We start from the raw sequence: 26,242 nt of genomic DNA on the forward strand, positions 1-26,242 counted from the left end.
GAGTTTTTATTTTCCTCTTTTTCTTACTGAGAATATGTAACATTTTTATGAATTTTGTGCCATGGATCTGGAGAATTCCTGCACTCAAATATTTTACCTTGTTTCCTCCTTTGTTAGGGTATAAAAATGGGGGTTCTGTTAGCTACGCTTTGATGAGTTATAGTAAAGCAAACTTTTTCATTATTTGCGAATAATTTTTTTTTTACGCATACCACCTGGAAATTTCCGGTTTCCCGCAGGTATCGAAATACTTAAGAGGCGGCATCGTCTTCATCAGAAATTATTGAGCCGCTTAAGTCACCTGAGAGGGCAATGCGATAGCAGTGCGTTCTGGAGTTTTTTTTTTTTTTTCCCCGCGCCGCCAAGCTTGGAAGAAATATGGCTGCCGCTGTCCAGTGTTGCGAAAACAGCAAACACCATCATTGTCAGGGGCTTCGTATCGAGGCTTGCAGATTCTCTGGGCTTTCCTCTAGGACCCATATACGTTCGCAAGATGTTTTCTCAATGACTTACGAAAAAGCATTGTTTCCTGTTCATTCTTAGTGCCCGTTCACGTAATCTCCGAAGTTAGCGAATAAGTTTACGTATTGTATGATTTTGTTGGCAATAAAAAGAAAAGCGGCGATGGCATAGGGGTGTAATGCAGCGGCCAACGAAGCTGATCTGTTGGCACCGCTGCGAGTTCGAATCCCGCTGGCGTTCATAATGTGTTTTATTTATTTATTACGTCATCAGCTCACCTGATATCTATAATCCCCTTGCTATACGCTTGCCCTCTCCGGTAGCGATTTCGATACTGTCGCAGCCTCCCAGCTCCTCTGGTGGTGGATTTTGAAATTTCGCGGCTCGCTCTGATTGGTCCTAGGCGATCATGTGACGCTTCATCGCAGTCTAAATAATTAGGGAGTTCCTTGACATCCGGCGGGTTTTAGTGTGACGGCAGCTCTAATGCTATTATCGCATTTAAAGCGGCTCCGGCCGGTGTCGTACGCCACTCTTCGGGCACGCGCCAGAGTGGAATGGGCGGGGCCTGCTTCTCTGTCTTCTCTGCATGCGTGAAGGAGATGGCAAAGAAGCGTCTACTATGGTCGAGGGACAACAGCAGCAAACAACGTCTTAGCTGTGGTTCGCGACGGGTTTCCGCAAAGGCGGCTGCGAGCTCACTGCCATCCCCAAGGTGTGCACACCCCGTCAGGACGCACTTCTCTATGCGCAAGTTCGCGGAGTCTCACTGAAGTCCGCCCACAGCCCGCGCTGCCTCATCATTGTGTGGTGTGAATTGTGTTTTTTCATGCTCCTCCTCTTGGGCCGAAGCTGGCCTGCAGTATTTTGAAATAAATAAATGAAAATAAATTGCTCGGGGCAGTAGTTTCGAGTGCATGGCATCGCTGCTTCTATCCGTTAACAAGATATGTCGCGTTCCTCGGCAGTTTCCCGGTGCGTTTGTGCAGCCCGCTGCGTGTGCGAACAGTGAGCCTCGCGTCCAAAACAGGGAGCGCATTCGAATCTGGTTTGCTCGTTGTGTAACGGCGCAGCAGATATGTTGAAAAACAGACTGCGATTGCACGCCCTCCGAACGCAGCGGCTTTAGAGCAGTTTGCATAAGCACCTTGTTATCGTGGGCGTTTTTTTACGCATCGCTTGTTGCGGAAAGGCATATCGGAGCATATCAGCATCACGACTGTGCCCTGACCTGGAATTGACAAGGGATCAAGCCAGCACGCGCCCGTGCGAAAATTTCGTCCAAGGCGCTGCGATCGAACAGCGTGCACTACAGACTCTCAGTTCGGCTAGCGTATGATCAAATAATGGCGGATACAGTGTAGTTATCGCGGCGCTTGTCTGATGGTACTGATTTTTTTAGAGCATCTATTGCATGTTCGAGGGTAACACAGTGCGTGGTGGTTTCGGTTCGAAACACAGAATGCAGGTAACAGAACAATGATTTCTTTCTGGTTGGTTGGTTTATGGGGTTTAACGTCCCAAAGCGACTAAGGCTATGAGAGACGCCGCAGTGGAGGGCTCCGGAAATTTCGACCACCTGGGGTTCTTTAACGTGCACTGACATCGCACAGTACACGGGCCTCTAGAATTTCTCCTCCAAAGAAATTCCAGCCGCCGCGGCCGGGATCGAACCCGCGTCTTTCGGGCCAGCAGCCGAGCACCATAGCCACTGAGCCACCGCGGCGGCTGATTTCTTTCTCCTGAGTCCAACTTTCAACAGGGCGAACTTAAGTGTTAAGCATACGAGTGAAGGGAAAAGAGGTGCCCGTTATGGCATAAATAAAAGCAGAAGAAAAAAAACCACATGCAGCTGGTGGGACCCGAACCAACGACCTCCGAACTTAAGTGTGCAGTTTAAGCAGGCGCTTAAAACAAAGTGAAATTGACCTTTATCGATTGGCTTCCGCGCTTTAATGACAAAAAGTCTTGGCCAAAAAGGAAACACCTGTGTCGCCGCCACAGGTCGTTTTCACGAGAAAAACTGCACTTCGCTCGTGAAAACGACCCGTGGCGGCGATACCCGTTCAGGGAACTCAAGTACTTCTAAACGCGGATTCCTGGGGCTATACTCCGCACCTATGACTTCTTGCAGTCATCACGGAGTCCTGCATTCTCACGACGACATCAAATTTTTTAAAGGAGCTTCTAATCAATTAGCGAAAAATTTTTATTTTCAACTCCAAATTCTTGGGAACTAAATACGTACCGTCTTTTCCTGAAGCCCTTACAGCTTTTCTAAGGATGAAAAGGACTTGAAAGGTGAGGCATGACATGCTGCCTGTAGGTAGCTGCATGGCATGATCGAAATTAAGGGCCACAGTAGAGCCTGTTGGAGAGGAGGAATAACCGCAAACTTGGACGAGACTTAAGAACGAGAAGAAGACAGGACGAGCGGTAACCAGTTTATTGGGGAAAAAGACACGTTGCAGCAAAGGTTGCATCTGCGCATAGCGTACGTAACACCGTTACATTGCGAGAACTAAGATAAGGACACATGGAACTCGCTAGATGGCTAATGGCTAAGGAAACAAATCGAAATAAACACAAAAAACGAAGGAGATGCCTGTCACAAGTTTAACAGAAACCGGGTCTCTTTATCTAAAAGCGCCGCAGAAGGCTCACTTTGCTGCAACATGTTTTTTTTTTTTCCAATAAACTTCAGTTGCTAGTTACCGCTCGTCCTGTCTTCTTCTCGTTCGTAAGTCTCGTCCAAGATCGCGGTTTTTCCTCCTCTCCAACATGTCAGACCAACTGGCCCAAAGCTTCCCCTTGTTAGAGCCTGTTCGTTCCGTGTTTCGCGGGGATTGTGCGGTGGAACCGCTGCACCACCGCTTAACCGCTGCACCACCGCTCCAGGACTGGTACGAAGACTGCCACGGATCAATGAATATAAAGTATAGAATCAACAATTCCGCATACATGGACATTAATTCATCATCGCTGAATGGTACGGCAAAACAGCGCTGACGGACGGGACGGAAGAAGATGAGACAAACACATGCGCTGAACTAACAACCAAATGGTTTATTGCGAAAGAGGGGTGCAATATAAAGCATAGAAGGGAAAACTGCGGTGTAAACATCACAAGGCATACATTCGGGATATCATCAATGATTAAGAAAAGCGATCTCCTGTGGGAATAGAGCCACCGATGGTTGGCTTACACATGAGTTGCCTAATGTGTGAATGTGAAAGGCCTCCGATATCAGGCGTGAGGTGTGATCTCTATACTTGGCGATGATAGTGGTTTGGTCTAAAAACGCCTCACATTTGTCGCAATCTGCGAAATGAATGACCATGTTATTTCGGCGTGACTTGTTTTCTATGTCTTTCGCGTGTTCGCGTAGCCGATCATTGACGCACGGTCCGGTCTCCCCGATGTAAAATCGGCCGCATGACAGTGGAACCTTGTAGATCACACCACAGCAACAGTTGACAAATTTGTTTCTGTGTTTCTTCTGACATGCCTTCTTTCCATTTTCCTGATTCACTCTCTTGCACAGACTTCCCAACTTGTTCCTGGCAGAGAAAAGGAGCTTCACGCCGGCTTTGTTCACAATCTTTTTCAGGTTGTGCGATACTTGATGAACATACGGAATACATGTTATGTTCTTGTTGTCCAGTTTGCGCTTCTCCTTCTGAATTCTGCATTCATTTAATATCGACTCTGCTATGCCAGATAAGACCTTCGTCGGGTAGCCTGCAGCGGTAAGCCTAGTAACCTGCGCGTCAAAGCTGGCTTGGGTTTTATGCGCACATGATCTAAACAGAGCGGCTTTCATGCATGTTCTCGCTATCCCGCGCTTAACTATCTTAGAGTGGGCCGACCAGATACTGCCCCTGCTGCCATTATAGGCCTCCTGAGCCGCGGTACACTGTTGTGTCGCATGTATTGCGTGGTTTTCGAGGCAGTTTTACCCGGCGCCTGGTTGGCGAAGGAGATTCAGAGAAAAATAGTGTCTTGCCCTGCGCGTGTCCGAGGATCGTAGTCATGGGATAGAAAAAGGAGAACAAGAAAGAGCCCCTCGGTGGGCGGGCATTGGTTCATGGTATAAAAAAAAATACACAGAAACGAAAAATATCGCCTACCTCGCCGTGTGGCAGGGACTCGTGATCTTGTCGGGTGTACGAAAATCCGCTAGTTGCTGCGTTAAACTTGAGCTTTAGAGCATTAACGTGTTCATGCGATGATCAACAGTGTCTTTGTGAACACGACCTAAAACTGAAGCGCCGACTTCGCCAATTTCCCGAGGTACGCGGCACGAACCTGAATGAAACTCAGCAAAAACAAAACCTTCACCCTGCCTGGTAAACCTAGGCGAAACGAAAGCAGCGGCATGATGCTGAGTTTCCAGATCGAGACGCAGAAGCTCCCAGGCAAAGGCGTCAAAGGTCTCCTAATGGCGCCTACGCGTGCGTTTTAGTGGCAGTTAGAACGCAAACCGCTTGGCTACTGCATTTCAGAAAGACTTGGGATCATGAAAACTCCAGTCATAAACGGCTGTTTTTGCGTCGACGTTAATTAATAGCGCATATCTCCTAATCATCACAATGAGTAGCCATAATGACTGCCGCTGTAATGTTCAGGTTCAGCTGATTGCTGCCTGTGAATTTTTTTTACCGCTGCTTGTGCCAAACCTCTTTTTAGAGATAAGCGCAGTGAAGTAGGCCTCACTGTTCCTCTTGTCGGATCGGCAGAAAATTCGGCGAAGCTGCCTGCCTATGAGGAATTTGTCAATCGTTTTTCTACCTTGTGGGAGGATAGCACCTCTCCAAGTTCCTGCACCGAAAAAAATGACACAAAATAACATAAACATCACGCACGGACATAATTCAGCGCTGGAAGTACCGCGATAAAGAGCTGCAGGGGATGTTTACAGCGGTAATATATTGCTGCCTGTGCCGCATCGCTTGTGACATCTTTAAAAAGATGTTGCGGAGAATGATGCGAAAGCCTTTATAATGAAGCCATCATGTGCAGTAGGCCGCGCTCATAGTCTTCGTTATCTGTCGCTTATGCTCGGGACAGTGATGGAATTTCGAATGACAGGACTTTGTATACTTTTGCTGACTACCTCTGCGGCACCTCCGAGCAGAGCGCAATATTGTCTTACTTCAGCAAGAGCATACCCGGGCACCTAAGAACTTCTAAACAGAGCAAATTACATCCAGAATATGAGTAGGTATAAAATACTGTGTGGGGGCAGAAAGTGGATCGAGTCACATGGGCGTCCACCTTCAGTTGTGGATCCAGTACAGTTAGTTCTAAGCGGGGAGAAAATTCCAAGCCTGTTCAGTTTCCTCCTTGAAGCCAGAATTCTGAGACCAGGGAAGTTATCTCTCGCGCTATACTGCAGTTATAATTCACGTAGCTTTGATATTAGCCACCTGCCTCAACCTCAGGTGCGAACGAAAGAAAAGGGGGAAAAAAAAAGTTCCCAGCAGGGAACTGCTCACTGCTCAGCCTGCTCACTTTTGGCAGTGACTGTACAGGCAGCGAGCTCTATTTCCACCACCAATCCGGTGCCCCGATGTGCTGCCTGTAGCGCACCTGCCGTGTACTGATTGAGCCCCTCGGGGAGCCATCTCTTCTCCTCACCCTTTCATTCTCTCACTCGTGCCTATGCCAATTGGGTGATCGGGCCCGGCGCTTCGGGGATGGCAGCACGCTCACTGAAGGGGAAAGCGGTGGTCACTCACCTTCCCACCTTCGATGCCTCTGACAAATTTCGTGGAGATAAAATTAATGTGTTCCTTCTTGCTGCTATCGTAGAAAGTGCCTGGCAAGACTACAGCGGTTTTGGCACCCCTGAAGTGAGCACCGACACCGCATGACGGCATCCACTCGATCGGTGACAACAGCCGAGCTGCGTGAACGAGCGGGATATGACGTATACTGAACGTGGAATGTGAACGTGGTGGGGAGGGAAAAAAAGGCTCATTTAAATGAAAAAGGTTCCGTTGTATGACTAAGGGGGGAGGTGAGGAGACGGTTTTTTCGAAGAATGGCGTCACTTTTGGCTTGTTTTAGATTGTTACTTAATGATCTCCAATCCGCGTAAAAGTCCGCCTTGACCACTATTCCCGCTAATTCGACTATTTTTTATATCTGATTGCAAGTTGCTGTGCATAAGCTTCAGGCTCGAGTTTCGTGTTTTCAGAAACTTTTGGGTTTCCGACTTGTCTCGAGTTCCTGACCGCTGTTAACTAGATAGCCGCTGCGGTGTGTGCTCGCAGGCCTTGTCACTAACCAGTTCAAGGAAGGTAGAGAAAATTGTGCAACGGTCTCTGGTCGCCTTTTGTTGCGAAAGCAGTACTACGCGAGTCGCCGAGCCATTTCGCGGGGCTGAGGCAAGGCCATACGGCGCATGCGCGAGCAGCAGTGACGTCACACGGCGCACAGCTGGCGCGCCGCCGCCATCGCTGCGGGCTTGACTCAGAGGTGCCGCCGCCGCGCTCACCAGTTGCGCATGAGCAGTAGCGACACATAGCTAGCGTGCCGGGGCCGCCGCCGCGCACTCCCCATCGACTCTCTCTCTCTCCTCGTTGCTTTCGCAATCCTCCACGTTTAACCAGAGCTAAACCACTGCCATTTTTTTTTGTTGACAAGGGTGGGGGCTCGTAAAGCGCAGTGTCCCCTTGGTTCTTGTTATCGGAGTTCCCCTTTGTACTGTCGTGCTGCCACAGCGGCAGCATGAGAGTGTATGTCGTTTGTATATCCTGCGAAACTTATGAAACAGCCACTTTAGTTTAGTAGACAAAGTGGCGCTATGTCACCGATGCGAGGGCAAGGCATTGAATAGGTTGGGGCAACCGAAAAGGAAATAAAAATAATAGGCCCCTGCCTGCACCGTTTACACACAACAGGCTTAACCCAATTGAAAAATAAAAGAGGAGGCCCGTAGGCAAGTTGTAATTTGACCACCCGTGGGTGGAAAAATAAAATATTAGGGAAAATGCTACATTAGCGACCCACAGCCGAGAGAGCGGGCCCGGGGAAGTAGCGGAAAGGGAAATGGGACGTGGGAAGGGAATGGGGACAGCGAGTTTTTTGCTCTGATCCTTCAATTATCTCGACTCCATTACTGGCCCGCCTGGCCAGGACAGGGAGAGCATCGAGATTGCCCAATGGTGCGGCCCCACTCACGGGATGCCCGACCACCCACCATACGCAACGGGCTCCGACCGTCGGAGACAGGAAAACCTAACACGGGGTCAGTAGCTACCTGGGGCTCCTCTCGCACACTAGAAGGCCTTTCCCACCTGCCGGCTACTAGCCGTCGAAGGTTTTTCGCGGTTTTTCGGACACCGGAAGTATGTGTGATAGTCCCGATCGCCAGTGGAGGTCCAGAACGTCAACGGCCTCGCGGCCTCAGAACTGGTCGCTCCGGGGGGTCCATCTGTGCTTCCTCCAACCATCCATGCACTTATTTCCTCCCCTAGCTTACTCTTCTCCTACAGAGGAGAGAGTGTTCAAGGCTGGGCGACCGGGCCACTAACCAAGAACGTGGCTTAGGATGAGATGACCCGGGCCTACTCCACCGGTACTCCACACATCTTCGGTTTTCGCCAGACTCTTACGAGGCAGTACTAAGCCCTCATCCCCCGGCATCCCGCAGGCGGTTAAGCCTGCGGCCGGCCGTAAGGCCGCTTCCCCGAGGCGGCGGTCCTCAGAGCCTGGCCACTATGAACCCCCGCGCGGACCTGGTTTCTCCATAACCAGAAACCGACGCGTCGGTAGCCAGACTATTTTATATTTATTTATCAATACTGCAATCCCCTCTGGGGATTTTAGCAGGGTGGGATACAATAAATACATAATGAAAACAATAACACAGACAAAACATATAATACAAATTAGATCCATGGAGCGTATAAACAGTTAAAGACAACATGTTTCTAAACAATACCTAAAACAAATGCCGACAGTGATGATTTTGAAATTTGATCATTGGTTAGTAGATTCCATTCAGTTACTGTTCGGGGAAAGAAAGAATACTTAAAATAGTTATTATGGGTGCTAAAGGCGGTTATTGTGCGACTGTGTCTCTGCCTTGTAGAATACCCAGATGAAAAACTAACTATTCCCGTGAGGTCGGTTTTATAATGACCGTTAATAAGTTGAAAGAGGAATTTTAGTCGTGATACACGGTTTCTTTGCGTTAATGGTGGCAGGTTTGCTTTCATTAGTAGTTCGGTTACTGATGTACGTCCAAAGCTATTATATATGAAGCGAACTGCTTTTCTTTGCACCATTTCCATCTTGGTGATGTTAGTCTTGGTGAAAGGGTCCCAAATTACACATGCATAGTCTAGTATCGGCAGAATTACACTTTTGTATGCGAGCAGACGGACAGAAGGGGTGGAAAGTCTCAAAGCCCTCCTTAAGAAGAATAATTTGCGGTTAGCATTAGCTACTACATATTCAAGGTGCTTAGTCCAAGTGAGATCATTAGTGATCCAGAGTCCTAGATACTTGTAGTGTGTTACTTCGGAGAGAAATATGTCGTTAGTAGCATATGGATATTTAAGCTTGTGCTTTTTGCGTGTAATGGTCATAAAAAGTTTTTTTGAAAATTAATTGACATTTGCCAAGCTTTGCACCGGCAACAACTTGTCCTAAGGCATTGTTCAGCAGTTCCTGGTCAGCGGCGTTCTCTATTTCTGAGTACAATACACAGTCGTCAGCATAAAGTTTAACCTTAACGGGAATGCCATGCAGTACATCATTAATGAACAAAAGAAACAAAAGAGGCCCAAGCACCGAGTCCTGCGGGACGCCAGAGCCAACTGAAAGTCGTTCCGAATGGTGGTCATTAAAAACAACAAATTGTTCTCTGTTCTCAAGATAAGCCGCAAGCCAGTTAATTAGTTGAGAATTTTTCAGTATTGCACCTAATTTGTGAAGTAACTTTTTATGAGACACCTTGTCGAAAGCCTTTGAAAAATCCATAAAAACAGCGTCTATTTGTTTCCCATTGTTAATTGCTTTAGCAAAGTCATGCACTGTTAGAACCAATTGGGTATTTGTAGAGTAGCCTTTTCGGAAACCATGTTGATGCTTCGTAAGTATATTATATTTCTCCAAGAATTCTGAGATATGATTATGAATTATGTGTTCCAAAAGTTTACATACCGTAGATGTTAAAGAAATTGGGCGGTAATTTTGAATGCACTGCTTTTTTCCTGCCTTATGTAGTGGCTTCACTCTGGCAGTCCTCCAGTCGCTCGGCACTTGTCCCTCGCACAATGATCTCGTGAACAGAACGTGCAGGTATTTTGAGGCCCATTCAGCATACCGCTTTAAAAATGTGTTTGGAATGTTGTCCGGACCGCAAGACTTTTTAATGTCCAAATTTAAAAGCATGTTTAGTATTCCTGTTTCACTTATTTTAACATCGGGTATAGGTGACGTAGGTAATTCGAAAGACGGCATTACGCCATTATCTTTAGTAAAGACGGACTTAAAATGTTTATTAAATGCATTTGCTATTACCTTGTCATCGCACACATCTTTACCATCAACATGAAATACATCACATTCCTTGGAAGTCGGAGAAATAGAACGCCAAAACTTTTCTGGAGCTGTAGTTATGAAACTGGGCAGTGATTCACCATAGTAGCGTTGTTTATCGGCATATACTGATTTTTAAGGCGGGAGGAAATTTCGTCAATCTTTTTTTTGACCGCCTGTGCAGCATGGATTTTTAATCTTTTCTTAAGACGCTTCAATTGCCTTTGGAGTCGTAACGTCTCACGGGAGATCCAGGGGTTCCTACCGTTTTTCTTTTTAGTTATCAGCGGGACAAAACGGTCAATGCACTCTTTTACTAATTTTTTAAACCTGCACCAAAGCGAATGCACATCATCCGTGCTATCTGAAAAGGCATCGAAGTTAAGCGAAAGTATGTCAATGACTGATACATCATCGGCTCGAGAAAAGTTTGGGTAAGATGGATATTTAGGCTTGCTATCCAAGACGGCATCAGCAATGGTGAGTAGGACAGCTTCGTGGTCCGAAATTCCAGGTACTATTTCGTAATTTGTATCTGCGCCTATTGATCCGCTGACAAAAAATAGGTCAAGGACTGACTGAGAACTGCCCTGAATTCTTGTGCTTTGTTCCACAATTTGCAATAAATCAAAGGAAAAAGCAATGTCCAACATTGCTTCACCTAAAGCGTCATGTTTTTCAAGTGAGAACGTCGACCAGTCTATATTAGGTAAATTAAAATCACCTGACAATATAATACGATCACCAAGTTTGACATTCGTGTACAAATATTGTTTGAGATCGTCTAGAACGGAAACGGTAGAACTAGGGGGCCTATACATTGCTGCAATAACGTATCTAACATTTCCATAGTATGCTTTACAAAAAATACACTCTACATTGGGTATATCAGACATTGGGAAAATTCGCAAGGTTGACTTAAAGAGTATGCTAACGCCTCCACCTCTACCATCACGGTCTTTTCTGTACGAACTGTAGCCAATGGGTACAAACTCACTGTCAAATACTGTGTCGTTAAGCCAAGTCTCAGTCAAAACCGCAATTTCTGGATCGTGCAAAAGCAAAAGAGCCTCCAACTCAGCAGTCTTGTTTAGAACACTCCTGCAATTAACATTTAATATTTTCAGGGTCCGAGGTTTATTGGTGAGAAGTCAGTTTGATTTCTTTTTTAACCTGAAGCGAGAACCTTTCGCTTCGTCCCAACCAAATAGGACGTTATCAACGCTTAGTTTATCGAATAATAACTTTGCTTTGGCTCCTTCGTCTCTCTCTTCTTTACAGCTTTTCCATAATTGTTTACGTATTTCTCGAACTCGTTTTGAATAATCCTCAGCTATTGATATGCCGGAGTCTTTGAGCTTATGACATGATTGTAATATGGACATTTTTTCACGGAAATCGAGGAGTTTTAAAATGACAGGTCGCACCTTGCTTGCTTCCTTTTTACCCATTCTATGGCATCTTTCGACGCCACTTACCGTTAAACCCAGCTTTTCCTGAAAAACGCCGTTTGTTACTTTCTCTTCCAGGTCCTGGTTAGACTCAATGCTGTCCTCCTCTATACCGTAAATGATAAGGTTATTTCTTCTACCTCTGTTTTCTAGGTCATCCATCTGGTTTCTAACTAAAGTAAGCTGCCCCTGAAGTTCTGATATGGTAGATTCCATATCCTTCACCTTCGTGGCTAAGACATTTAGGCCGGATAACTGTCTCTCAATACCGTCAATCCGCTCAGTTAAAGAAGAAAGCTTGTCTTCTATCTTGTTCTGTGATGCCTGTAGGCCCTCCATTGTTGAAGTAATCTTACCCTGGCCTGCTAGTAACTCCGATAGCATCTCTTTTTCAGTTGGACCAGGATTTGCTTCAATATCGCCACAAGACAACAGATCTTTCGATAATGTAATAACACAAGACAGAAAGCACTCAACGCTCAGTGGGCAGGGCAGCAGCACTAAAAAACGATCGTCACTTCGATAACAATGTTCATATTTGAGATTACCAACCTGAAGTGCAAAGCAAAAGGGATTGCTTAGCATGTTGCCGTGTCTGCTGCTGACATGCCCACTGGCGAAGAAAAGCTCCGGTGGTAGATTTATAGTCGATGGATGAGCCACGTGACATGACGTCCCCGATGTCGTCAAAGGTGTGGAAGCTGATAGCCAAGGTTGGTCTGGTTCAGTGATGACTCCGTCGGAAAGCAGTACTGCTGATACGGCATCGAATCCTTGAACATGGTTCGCACGTGTCGCTTGATACCACTCACGCGGCGCTAGCAGGGCTCCGAGAAAGACCTGAAGTGCAAAGCAAAAGGGATTGCTTAGCATGTTGCCGTGTCTGCTGCTGACATGCCCACTGGCGAAGAAAAGCTCCGGTGGTAGATTTATAGTCGATGGATGAGCCACGTGACATGACGTCCCCGATGTCGTCAAAGGTGTGGAAGCTGATAGCCAAGGTTGGTCTGGTTCAGTGATGACTCCGTCGGAAAGCAGTACGGCTGATACGGCATCGAATCCTTGAACATGGTTCGCACGTGTCGCTTGATACCACTCACGCGGCGCTAGCAGGGCTCCGAGAAAGACCTGAAGTGCAAAGCAAAAGGGATTGCTTAGCATGTTGCCGTGTCTGCTGCTGACATGCCCACTGGCGAAGAAAAGCTCCGGTGGTAGATTTATAGTCGATGGATGAGCCACGTGACATGACGTCCCCGATGTCGTCAAAGGTGTGGAAGCTGATAGCCAAGGTTGGTCTGGTTCAGTGATGACTCCGTCGGAAAGCAGTACGGCTGATACGGCATCGAATCCTTGAACATGGTTCGCACGTGTCGCTTGATACCACTCACGCGGCGCTAGCAGGGCTCCGAGAAAGACCTGAAGTGCAAAGCAAAAGGGATTGCTTAGCATGTTGCCGTGTCTGCTGCTGACATGCCCACTTGCACGCCCCCGCGCGCAGAGGAAGGAAGGTAGCATGTATTTGAAAACCTTTTGGCGTTTTGACATGCCTTCCGGGCCGGATTTCGTGGGTCCAACCTGAGTATAAACCCAGGCCTGCCTCCGCTCAGGCATCGGACCTCACGTGCACGACTGGCCCTCACAGTCGTCTGGGAGTCGCTGCCACTCCCATTGGGGGTTTGCATCCCCAGAGGATGGGTCCCGGCCATCCCATCCCCACTGCTGGCATTGCACCGAAACAAAGCCTAGTAGCCGAAACCACACCGGCCCGTATTCGGTGGCGGGGGGGGCCACGAGCAGGCTGCACAGTCAGATTTCCCCCCCGAGGGCAAGGCAGTGCGAAGGCAAGGTAACCGATTGGCAACGCAGCGGATTCCAAGGGAAGGGAAGCGTAGCTGGAGGCGGCAGAAAGTTAGGTGCGCGGATGAGATTAGGAAGTTTGCTGGGATAGGGTGGCAGTAGCTGGCGTAGAACAGGTTTAATTGGAGATGTATGGAAGAGGCCTTTGTCCTGCAGATGGCGCAGACAGGCTGATGATGATGATGACGCCTTGAGGGTTTTGGAAGAGTCCCGCAGCTTAAGGGCACATATTTTATTTGCTCCGCTTCTGGTGAACGGTCTCTGTCTTCTGAGGCGGGGAAGAGATCTCTATGGTCTGTCAGAGGTGTGAATGCGGCCCTCTTGCTCAGCGTGTCCTCCGTTGGTATATCTTCGGCATATTTTCATGGCACCTATGCCCTACACGTCATCACCCACCGCAAAAAGCAGTATGATGTCTTGTGGATGCCTCCTTTCGTGTTCGCAGTGTTGGAAAGGCCAGCATTGTCTGTCACCTGTGAAGTTCATTGCCTTTATTCGACATTAAGTTCAGTCACGCCCTCCCCGCTCCTCTCTCCAGCACAGCGTCGCCCTTCCACGAGCACTTTTTCATCAGGTCCGCTTATTCAGACCCGCTCGGCCGTGGGCGCACCTCTTTCGCAGGCTGTCTTCCCATTCCCCAATTTCCTGTTGTTCGCGCAATGTGCAGACACTGGCCGCAGTTCGCCGTCGATTCCGCCGCCCTGCCTTTTTTCTTTTTCCCGGTGATTTCTTACGCTGCGCCGCTCGAGCGGCTGCGCGGCCGGGTGTCTGCCGCCTTTGCGAATCGAGTCCCGCTCATTTTTCATGAAGGACATTCTCCCTCTTTCCTCCTCCCCCCACCTTCTCTCGTTCCCCCCCCCCCCTCTCTCCTTCTCCCCCGCTCTGTCCTTCTTTGTCTTCCCGATCAGGCCGGGCTGCTTCGCATGTGAACTCGGACCGCGCGTGCTGCTCTCGCCGGCCGGAGACAATCAATTTTTGATGGAGCCTCGCCGTGTTTTCATTCCGCGTGATTAGGGAGCGGGTGCCGCCCCCTCGCGGAAGAGGCAGGGGGGAAAGCAAGAAAACGAACACCCGAAGGGGCGATGGTATCTCTACTTTGTTTCGCCGGCTGTTTTACGTGAGACGGCGTTTGTTTAACTGATCCGTTCCCCTGCGGCCTCATTGGTTTCTGCCGTGGCTTTGGTTCTGCGATCATTTCGTGTTTCCATTTTGTACGGGCGGACGCGCCATTTTGCTCTTGTTTTCCAACTTCTCGTCTTTTTGTTTTTTTTTTTCAGCTCCGCGCTTGCTGCTTCACGTGGGCGCTGTTCTTTATCGGGCTTTCTGCACCGTTCCTGGTTGAGTCCCTGTTCTTCGTTACTCCCGCGCCCCATTCAGTCGCTGTTCGCTGTTTGTGTTCAGTTCTTCCGGCGATTTGACTTTGGCAGCGGCCTGGATTGGTTCAGTCGTCCGGGGGGTGAATAATAAGGTCTGAATTGCCGAACGCAGGAGAAGGGATTCGAAACGGGACGCCGTTTAAGCGGGGAGTGCGCCAGTCAGCAGCTGCTTATCGTGTCGGGCGTATACCCCGCGCGCTCCTCGTGGCCGTTTGCGTTCACGGCGGGGACCCGTTTTGAGGGAACTTGGAGAGTGAAAACGGGCGTTCCTCTCTTCTCAAGAAATTAATGGAGCCCATGCATTATACACGAACCCCTGTGTCTGGCAAGGGGGTCTTTCGTTCTTGCGTGGCTTTCTGTCTTCCTGTTTGCGATGGCGTAGCGCGCTCTGTTTCCCTCTCTTGTTTTCATCTCCTGAAATTTCAAAACGACAGGAAAGTTACGCGATGAGGAGGCGGAAAGCATATGACGTGGCTGGCCACTGAAGCAAACGCTTGCCATCAGCTGTGGGAAAAGCTTGTGTTTTCCACCTTTGCAGGCCTGTCACATAATGTTTTATTTATTTCCTTATTTATTTATTTATTGATACTGTCAACTTATGCCAAGACAGTAGTTGCGAATGTTGAACAATATAAAACACAATACAAGGCTACAATGTACAATCAGACATGGGACCCTAAATGCATAGCATTTAGGGTAAAAAGCACAGCATAACAGAAACTGATCAAAACTGCATTCCTTCAAACCATTCACAAACGAAAGCCACGAATGTAGCGTAAATCAATAATCAAAAGCAAGATGCAATACATGAACAGGTCACCACCTCAGGAGGAATACATATATGAGGGATACGAATAGGAATACGCAAGCAATTTGAATCTATACAGCGCCCCAAGCAGGCGCAAACAGCAGACAAAAAATAGTAAGAAGGATTGAGACCGAATGACAAGTTATATGGGTCAAAAACATACTAGTTCAAAACAGTCACAAATACTTCTCGAGGGCGTTTTCAATAGCTTTTAAATCCGAACACTGAACAACCGCTTTTGGTAATTTATTCCATTCGTCAATAGTGCTTAATAATTAAAAAGCCTCTGCCCCATTCTGACGCAGCTTTGCACCGCAGTGTTCAGGAGGAACGCTTTCTAGCACCGTGGGCCTGTGCCTTCTCTTCGCTGTGCATGTATCCACCGAATGATGCATCGCTCGGCGAAACCGATGTTCATGCGCTAGCTCGACGGCGCTTTTCCCCCTGTGGGGGAGGGTTCGGTCATCAGCACTGTTGGTTATGGGACTTGCCGGTGCTATAAATTATAAAATAAAGCGCTGTATGCAGCCGGACCGGAGCAGGAAAAAATACTAAGATGCAATGCTCAGGCAGAAAAGCGTATAGATGCAAACTGACCAACTCAAATTTGAGTGTGAAGTTATAAGTTGTTATTAAGCATGAAATGCTTTTAGCTCCCGTTGTCGGCAGTGTGGTGACGTCACGCCGAGACCGAGAGCCAACATCCGGGAACTGAAACCCACTCATCCGGGCACTGAATTCCACTCATCCGGGCTCTGAAACGAGAACATCCGGGCACCGTACGAGACTTAACGAGATTCAACGAGACTCTCTAAGCCCTCCTACGGGACCGGCATACAAGCGCCGGTTGCTCTCCAAACGAGTCACAAAAAATAACTGCTGCCGGCGTCTTCTCAATGTTTTTGTTTCCTCCTTCGTCGGCGCTTGGCGCTGGGACATCAAACCCCAACTCTCTTTCTTACAATTGATTTATTAGTACCTCAAAGGGCCCCATTGAAGGGGAGTTACATGATGGGGTGGAATATTCAGCTGTACATTTCTTCGATGGACGATTTGAATGACGACGACTCGGTCTGATTCACGATGGCGTTTGGCAGGTCATTCCAGTCCCTTGCTGTATGAACGAAAAATGATGACAGATGCGCAGAAGTACGGGCAGGGGGAGGATAGACGGCCTTCCCGTGGTTTGTGCGATTGGAGAGGCGATGTGCGGGGCTGATAATGGAGTTAAGCTATCGATGCTAATAGAACTTATGAAACAGACACAGTCTGGAAATTTTTCGGCGGTTCACTAAGGCTGTGGTTCTTCACGGTTTTTGTGCCACGTACGAGCGCCCCCTTCCTGGCTAAAAAAGCCGTTCCTCAGCTTCGCGGCCTCATACCACTGAGATTGAACAAGGCGACGCGTTAATGTGAACGAGCCAGTCCTCCACGGCCTCAGGATGGGTGCCGTGGAAGGACTTGGGTACTCGTAGGTTCTGGAGGGTGTAATAAGTTGCTATTATGATACATTCCAGCGGCTAAAAAGACACGGACGAAGGTAGACGAGACAGGACGAACGCCGGACTTCAACTCATACCGGACTTCAACTCAGTTGAAGTCCGGCGTTCGTCCTGTCTCGTCTACCTTCGTCCGTGTCTTTTTAGCCGCTGGAATGTATCATAATAGTACTACCAACCAACTAGCCCAACTTTCTACGCTTAAAGTAATAAGTTGCACCTTGCATGGCTGGTCGGGGGGCAGGCGCCACCCTATAGGCTCCAATGACCCGTGCTCAGGGGGCAGTCCTAGGTTTCGGAGACTGAGATCCGCGGTGCGAGGATGGGAGTGCGGCATAGGCCAGGGCAAGAACCCAGCGCCTCCACCAAAATATGTCACGGAACAAAAAGCCGAGACAATGTTCCCCGGTCACGTTCCCAGATAAGCTGCCGGGGTGCCCCTGTCTTTGTCTTTTGTTGCTGCCGGGTATCATCAGGTGGCAGTAGTGGCCGCGGTGGCTCAGCGGTAATGGCGCTTGGCTGCTGTCCCGAAAGACGCGGGTTCGATCCGGGCCGCGGCTGAATTTCAATGGAGGCGAAATTCTAGAGTCTCGTGTACTGTGCGATGTCAGTGCACGTTAAGGAACCCCAGGTGGTTGAAATTTCCAGAGCCCTCCACTACGGCGTCCCTCATAGCCTGAGTCGCTTTGGGACGTTAAATCCTAATAAACCAAACCAAACTTTTGATGGGTCAGAGCTACACTTCGGCTGCTTAATTTAGTAGGCCGGATATAATTGGTTTGGATTAATTTCCAAGACACCTGCACACACTTGCATTTCGCCCACATCGACTTTCGAACGGAGACAACATAAAGGTATCGCTGCTCGCCTGTCGCCATAGGTGGTAAATGGCAGTGAATTTACCAAACTATTTTACTTTTGCTGTTGTGACCGGAGCCGCAAGAAAATGGAAAGAATGGAAAGGAACTCATTTCAGTGGGGCTGGAAAATTCTGGTCCTATCTTCACGTCCAACATTCGCGCTCTCGCTAGTGTACGCTTTGCTCCACTTATTGGCTTCTGTATGTGTCAACGTTTGGCTGTCGGCGCTCGAGAAAACCGCCTTCTGGCGTGTAGAGAGAAAGAAAAAACTGCGTCATAAACGCCGAGTTCAAAGGCGTTCGGGCCTTTTCTCAGGCGCGAACAAGGTAGCCGAATTCGATCGCAGGGGGATGAACCTCATCGGAGCTGCGTATGCATCGCACTTCGCTTCAGCGTTTTCGCCCACCCGGCTGTCGGGGATTCGTTGCGTGGTCGCCCAACACAACTCCGCGAGGTTTTCTTCCGTGTATGCCGAGCTGCTTCGTTTGGGAAAAGGGACTCGGACAGGTGCGCCGCTGTGAAAACAGTCCAGTCTTGCTTCTGCTGACACATCTCTTGCAGGCGCTGCTGCTGCCGCGTCGTTTCTCCACCGCACCTATCGAATTTTGAGTGAAAAAAAAAAAAGAACACAAAGGTAAGAAAGGTGAAGGTGCGTCGCGGTAGTGTTTATCGGTTCCTGGGATGAAGTCTGAGCACGGAGGTTTTCCAATCTGTTTCAGACTGTTTTCTCAACCTGGCTCGAGAATTCAACGCTTCGCCGGAGCGAAAAGAAAAGAAAAACAGCGCATCGACAGGCCTCACTGCCGGGTGTTCTCCCATTAGTGGCGCGCGTGCAGTTCGCCGGCCATGGCGCGGGGCTGCCGGGGACGGGGCCGACGGCACGTTTCCAGCCCCCCACCACTAATGGGGGAGAGCTCGCTCGTGGAACTGAACTGCGCGCCTGATGTTGTGTACACCACTGCCGTTCTGCGGCTGACGTGGGTCTCTATATAGTAAAGAAAACGTTTCATGAAGATCGACTGCTGTCAAACGGCTTCAGACCATCTGCTGTTCGTTTAGTTTTTATTTTTTTTTCGAAAGTCCGAAACACTTTAAACGCAATCTTCGAGTGATACTTGTCGGGGAACGGTCATATTAAGCACTGCTTCAACAAACCCGGCGACGCGTTTTTCTCTTCAACATAGGGAAGCGGGTTAGTGAGCAGGCCCGTGTTCTGATCATCTTCAGCAACTGAGCTTTCACGATAGTTACGGGAGGTGAGTCAGTGCCAGGGTACGCCGGTGGGCCTTGGCTGGCGGGGCGACGCTTCCAGGGGCAGAAGTACTAGGAAAGTGGAGGAATCAGAGGAAGCGGAAAGAGATGAATGATTGTGCGTTCAATTTTTATACCAGTTTATCAGTGTCCGTGAAGAATAACGTGTATAGCAGTTTTACCTTGTCTACTCACCACTGGGGTGTACCGCGCAGCGATCCATGGAAGGCGAAATGTTGGGCTTAACTTAAAGAGAGGACGACAGGAGCGTGTTTCAGGCGGCAAGCGCCAGTTAATGACATCTAGTAGTTGGACTCCTCGGTTCTCAAATTCGGTGGACGTTTTTCGGTATTTATTTCTGAACTCGGTTTGTGGTTCTTTTTCGGCGAAATCTATATCTTACTCATGTATTAGCGATGTTTTTTTTTTAGTGATATAATGCGGTATTCCAGAACAAGTCACTTACATTCCATATTGGAGCTTTTGTCGGCACGAGTAGGTTAATAATTTGCAAGAATTTAGGTTGTCATCTTACAAAAACTACCCGATTTCTCCGTAACCAAATTCGCATTGGTTGAACAGTGATGACTTCATCTGTACGGCCAAATTTGAAAGCGTAAGGACTAGAATGTTCGATTACCTTCTATAGCTTCATCATATCGGAGTATACTGGCCCGGCCCACTCATCATCATCATCATCATCAGCCTGATTACACCCACTGCAGGGCAAAGGCCTCTCCCCCCATGTCTCTCCAATTAACCCTGTCCTTTGCTAGTTGCCGCCACTGTATCCCCGCAAACTTCTTAATCTCATCCGCCCACTTAACTTTCTGCCGTCCCCTGCTACGTTTGCTTTCTCTTGGAATCCACTCCGTTACCCTTAAGGACCAGCGGTTATCTTGCCTTCGCATTACATGTCCTGCCCAAGCCCACTTCTTCCTCTTGATTTCAACTAGGATGTCATTAACCCCCGTTTGTTCCCTCACCCACTCCGCCCTCTTCCGATCTCTTAACGTTACACCTATCATTTTCCTTTCCATAGCTCGCTGCGTTGTTCTTAACTTAAGCAGAACCCTCTTTGTTAGCCTCCACGTTTCTGCCCCATAGGTGAGTACCGGTAGGATACAGCTGTTATATACTTTTCTCTTCAGGGATATTGGTAAGCTACCATTCATGACCTGAGAGAACCTGTCATACGCGCTCCACCCCATTCTTATTCTTCTAGTTAATTCCCTCTCATGATCCGGATCTGCGGTCACTACCTGCCCTAATAACTAGAAGAATAAGAATGTGGTGGAGCCCACTAGTCCACCTTGATCCACCTTAACTTAAAGATGTATTAGTTAATCTTAACTAATCCATCTTCATCCAATTTTCTGGGGTGCGCCTACTTCGAAAATTTGGGGGTCATTTGGAATATTTGGTGGGGGATCAGTGTCCAGTGCTACAAAACTGGTTTTTGAAAATTGGCTTTTGAGGAAAGGAAATGGCGCAGTATCTGTCTCGCTTATGTCGGCGGACGCCTGAACCGCGCCCTAAGGGAAGGGAGGAAGGTGGGAGTGAAAGAAGAAACAGAGAAAGAGGTGCCGTATAGTGGAGGTCTCCGGCATAATTTCGACCACCTGGGGACCTTTATCGTGCACTGACATCGCACTGCACACGGGCACATTTTGCGTTTCGCCTCCATCGAAATGCACCTTCCGCGGTCCGGTTCGAGCCCGGCAAGTGATATCGCATTTTTAAGAATGTGATTAGGAAGGCAACCCAAGTTTTAACCAGGGAGCAATGCACAAATTGGCGTGTACAGTAATCAACGATAGGTTGCTGGTTGCAATCAACAAAAGGTAGCTGGGTGCGAATTCTTAGATTGGATTGGTAAAACCTTTATTTGAGCCTGCAGTGAAACGCACGCTTTCGACGATGTGGTCATCATGGGTGGCTGTAGATGCGTAGACCTGTACCACCTTCAGTCTGTTCTCTTATTAAGCCTATAAATGCGATAGCAGCTTTTACCTCGTTAATACTGTAACGTGGCGGCGAGCCGAATAATGAGACGTGGTGAACCATGAAGAAGGGATGATTTTAATGGCCGCTGGCCTAGCGCGAGCGCTCCGTCCCGCGCCACTGCCAGCTTCGTCGTCTTCGTAACATTACCCGGGGCCTCCGAGTGATCGTCCCGATCGTAAATAGAAGACGTCGATGAAGGGATGGGCGAAACGGTGATGGGCTTCCAGGTCCAGGTTAGAGAGAAGTTGCAATGTGGTGAAGTGCTGGCCGCCACAGTGGATGAAATGATCGAAGGATGAGTCCCGGTCCACGAAGCATCCGGGCTGGAAGGTGCCAGGAGCTGACGGCCGAGGTCCGTGGACGCACCGGACGGCAGGGGCGGGGGGGGGGGGGCGATGTCTTCACGTGTGGGTCTTGGGTCTTGGGTCGGTCGGGTCTCGGGTCGGTCGGGTCTTGGGTCGTCGTGTCTTGTGGTCCGGGCGGTGGACGGGGCTGGGGTGAGCGGCGAGGTCGGTTCAGGTCAAGCGGGCTGGGGCACGGCCGGGCGGCGGAGACCAGGCACTCACGGCCGACGTCCACGGCAGGCGCAGGACACCGAAGCTCCGGGACCAGGAAGGCGATGAAGGGACCCCAGCACCTCGCACCAAATGTAACGTGGTGGCCAGCCGAATAATGAGACGTGGTGAACCATGAACAAGAGATGATTTAATGGCCGCTGGCCTAGCGCGAGCGCTCCGTCCCGCGCCACTGCCAGCTTCGTCGTCTTCGTAACAATGCTATTGAAGTCCTGTATGTTGTCCGTTGTATCCTTACTTCTAAGGAATGCCTCACTATAGTTCTCATCTGTCGGCTAATCCACGATAGCTTAGTACGTGCCCGCCCTTACGCCTCATCTGTCCTCCTAACCTCAACACCACTTGCGGGGAGTGTTCGTAAATCATGCTTACAATTATACAGCGCAAAGACAAACACGCACAAGTAAGGAAGCGCCACACAGCGCTGTCGTGTACTATGCCCTACGACATCCGTGTCTATCTCACCTCACTATACCCTATGACATTCCATTTTTTACCCTCTAGTTCCTCGAACAGCGCTTCTAGGCTAGCCTCAGTGGACAAGGTTCTAGCGTTAACCGTTGCCAGGGTCAGTTCGCGGTCTGTTAGGTTTCCAGGGATTTTGCTTAGCACGTCACAGGTGTGAGCGCCGCTTTGGTCAATTGCTCCGCAGCCGCTGGGGAATAAGGGCTGAGGGTTAATGGTGTAATCATGCAGGAGGTTGTTTCCAAGTCGTACACAGAGTGGCCACTCCGGTTCTGGGGAGTCATTGTGTTGTGGGTTCTGGTCACTGAGATCAGGGAGCATATCAGGCCTGGTTATGCACTTCCATCGACACGGGGAATTTTTTTTTTTTTTAAGGCTGTTCTTTTCGCACGTGATTGTGTGTTCTCTGCTGGTGTTCAACGCAGCGCAATGATTGAGAGAGTCGATGTCCTCCCCTCGGATGGTGTTTCAGAGCACATTTAATCCGGTGCAGTACTGCCCCGCACCGGGAAAAGAACTCCTGTCCACTTTCACGGGTGCCCGGGTTCGAATCCGGCAGCGTTTCGATAACAGCCGTTACCGGGATTTCTTTTTTTTGGAATTCAGGTGGTAAAAATCTTTAAAATGAAATAACAACTAAATAAAATTAAATAAAAAGCTACCTTTTTTCTTTCAAATTCGGTTGCACGTCGGGTTATTGAACAAAATGTCCGTAATTGGGGTCTTCTTCGGTCATATTTCATAACAGAAGACAATTTAGTACATCCGCGTTTTGTTGCGCAGGGAATACAAGGCTGCATTTTTTTGCACATTGTTGTTTGCAAACAGTGCGGAAAGAGCAGGTTGTAGTAGTACAACACTTTTACCAAATCAGATATTTTTATTTAATTTATTACAATTATTACACCGGGAACAGTACAGGCTGCTGCGCAGGACTTCCGTCGCAAGGTCTGCCTGGCTTTGTTTGTACCCTGCGAAAACATTATTCATTCATGGTCACTGTGAGCATTTAGACGCAAAACAGCCTTGGAGCAGGGCGTTGTAGCGTCGGTTGCGCTTGATAAACGGTACAAACGATACACTTGGTCAGTACTGATGTTTTGGCTTCTCGTTTCCAAAGCATACTGCTTGAACCTTGTCTGGGATAAAGCACCAGCACAAATAAAAAAAAAAATGTTGAAGAAGTTTAGATTGATCACTTGACTGAAGACACCCTCTGTGTGAAGCACAAGACAGGCGGAGCTTTTCATGCGGGGTCTTAAACTTTGTACAGAGGAAGACTGCGTTCATTATGAAAAATCCAGGCGCTAACAAACAACGACACAGAGGGCACACAGCGCTTCGTCTTTTCGTCACCGAGATCGTGTAACGCGGGAGATAGTTGAAGCCTCTCATATCGCTGAAACGGGGCATACATGTGTTATTGACCCTTCGGTTGCCTTGTCTAGTAGAGAGATAAGTTTTTTAAAAAAGCGATTTAAAACCGCGAGTTAATCTTTTCCTTCACATCGGTCGGCATGTGGCGTCCGATTTCTCTGGGTTTGTTTTGGTTTTTGTTGCATATATAGAAGCTTCTGAATAAAAATTCTTCCAGTTGCGAGTAAGCGCTGCGTCCCATCTGTGTCGCTGTTTGTTAGCGCCTGGATTTTTTGTAATGAATGTTTACCAACTAGCTCAGCTTTCCGCCCTGAAGGCTAAGTTCCCGATAAGATCTTATTTTCGGTTACAATTCGGGTTTAAGCCGATTTTAAAAAAAAATTTGTTCGAGGTGAAACAATCGGGTAGAATCTGGTGTTACCCGAAAACGAAAGGCACTAATTATGATTAATCTTCTCTGTAACCGGGCCAGCTCGGACGCACGGCTCTGGGCGCTAAATTTCATCGAGAAAGGGGGTAATTAGACGTGAAATTATGATACATGGTTGAGAAAGAAATGCAGCTGTCTGCATACAATGGCGAAATCGCTTGCTTCCGCATTTCGCCGGTGTTTCCATGAGCGTCTCCGCCGCGCTCTGAATGCGTACGGTGGCGGTAAGAGACGGCTGACCATCTGCGCAGCCGAGCAGGCGTTCCGACCAGGCGCTCGCTCGGGGGAAGAAATTGTCGAGAACGCGCTCGACAGAACCGGAGAAACAGAAATCGAGAAAAAGACGACCGTTAACTCGGGGAGAGAGAGTGTGCGCGCGAGGAATGAGAAGGAATCTGTCGCTGGTATCGAAATTGAGACACCTCCCGTGGTTCTGCGGATTCCCCGTCGTATACTGTTTGTTTGTTGTGTTGTTTTTCTTTCGGGGACTTTTGGTAAGTTATGCGCGCGCCGCGCGGAGCGGCGCCGATGCTTCGGGAAGGCGGTTTCGCTGACTGTTTTCGTTCGTTCTCTCTCTACGCAAATAAAACTGCGCGGCTACGTAAGAATGTCAGCGCGTGTGTATACGAGCGCCGTGTCCGAAAAAGAGGCGCCGATGTGCGCGCGTACCAACTCGCGGTAGAGCAGTGAAAGGCGGTTTTTGTAGGATTTGCCCCTCTGCAGCGAATCGAGGATACAATGTGTTCGACGGCGGAGAGCCGGCGATAGGAATGCTTGGCTGGGTGCCTTGTCGATTTCTTTTTCCTCGCCCTGTGTTTCGGCGCTTTTCGCTGTGCGTATGCTTCCGTGTGGCCCCTCGACGTGTCTCCATTTCAGACATCTGAGCCGTGTGTATATGCGCCCAGACAGCGCTGCAGTCGGCTCTCGTTGGCGTCGCGCTTGTGCCGCGCAGACGCTGAAGCACGAGGGAATAAAGGAAGGGTAGACGTCGGCGCGCTGCTACTTTCGCGTCACGCTGGGCACCAAAGCGAGCTGTGGTTAGAGTAGTTTAGGAGTAGCTGTCGTAAACAGCAGCCCCCTGTTAGAAGAGGAACGCCAACGTCTGCGGCTGGGTTTGCCGGCGGGTTATTTTCGTTCCTTTTCAGTGAAACGACTGCCGAAACATAGTGCAGGCACGCAGTCAGCGAAATGGGCGGATATTATTCACATTCACTTTATTCCACATTTCTTCCGGTACAGAAGATATGTGAGGGCAAGGACTAAAAGCTGCTGGTTAAGCAGCTTGACTAAGCCTCGGTCAGGGTGGATGTTTGGGCGAGTTGGTTGCTCATGATGAAAAAACTGTAGCGCTCGAGACAAGGACACAACGAAGACGACAACACATGCGCTAACTTGAAGTTGAAAGTTAGCGCATGTGTTGTCGTCTTCGTTGTGTCCTTGTCCCGAGCGCTACAGTTTTTTTCATCTTGACTAAGGCCCTTGCCCCCTTTGATGGTAGCGTACAGCGGTTCAGATCACACACTAAATATGATCAAGTAATAATTTATGCACGTACACCATAAAGCATTATACGCAGTCAGCAGACATATATATATATATATATATATATATATATATATATATATATATATATATATATATATATATATATATATATATATATATATATATAAACTCTATTCACTATACACAAAAATTTATACATGTACATACTTCACAAATGAAATCGGAAACATAGAGAAATGTATTTATACAGCAATTCGTCTTTAATTACAATATGGAATGCCCATCCTTAATCTATTACTTCATACTGTTAGATTCCTAAAATATTTAATGAGTGCGGGCCTTGACGCTGTACTCATGTCCACGTCTGTGTCTTGAAGTCTCGAACACCTTGCAGAGCATCCGACATGTACCGTCCTTGCAGAAGTGTCCGGGGAGTGGAGTTTGTTCTCTTAGCCCTGTAAACTCTACACTCGAATTCGCCTATATTGGGGCAAATGAAGGAGTAGGCTGTCCTCTCGCGAACTCCCTCTTCTAAAAGGGCAGTGCGCTAGACGACAATTTATTCCCTTTTTACTGCTTTTAGTTTACGAATTTACGGCACCCCTTAAGGTTTAGACCTGTGTAATGCAAGGAGAACCCTTGTCCTCACCTTCCGAGACCTTTTCGTCTTTAGAGGTGCCGTAAGAGTTCCACTATATTGGTGTGGAACAAATGCCGTTGCCCCCCGCCGCGGTGGCTCAGTGGTTACGGCGCTCGGCTGCT

The 26,242-nt window shown here is 48.5% G+C and overlaps 2 protein-coding genes across 3 annotated transcripts in view; one reads left to right on the top strand and one right to left on the bottom strand.

Annotated features, from left to right (window-relative positions):
• The window catches only part of LOC149367712 (protein O-mannosyl-transferase Tmtc3-like), a 419,945-nt gene that overhangs the window by 60,921 nt on the left and 332,782 nt on the right, over nt 1–26,242 (top strand). The gene's annotated exons all lie outside the window — the stretch shown is intronic.
• Nucleotides 11,170–13,274, bottom strand: LOC149367713 (uncharacterized). Its single transcript, XM_089557162.1, has one exon. The coding sequence runs from the start codon at nt 13,078–13,080 to the stop codon at nt 11,170–11,172; it is 1,911 nt and encodes a 636-aa protein (XP_089413288.1). The 5' UTR covers nt 13,081–13,274.

This window comes from Amblyomma mixtum, chromosome 1 (genome assembly GCF_055824585.1).
Source record: "Amblyomma mixtum isolate Tamu chromosome 1, ASM5582458v1, whole genome shotgun sequence".
Taxonomy (NCBI): Eukaryota; Metazoa; Arthropoda; class Arachnida; order Ixodida; family Ixodidae; genus Amblyomma; species Amblyomma mixtum.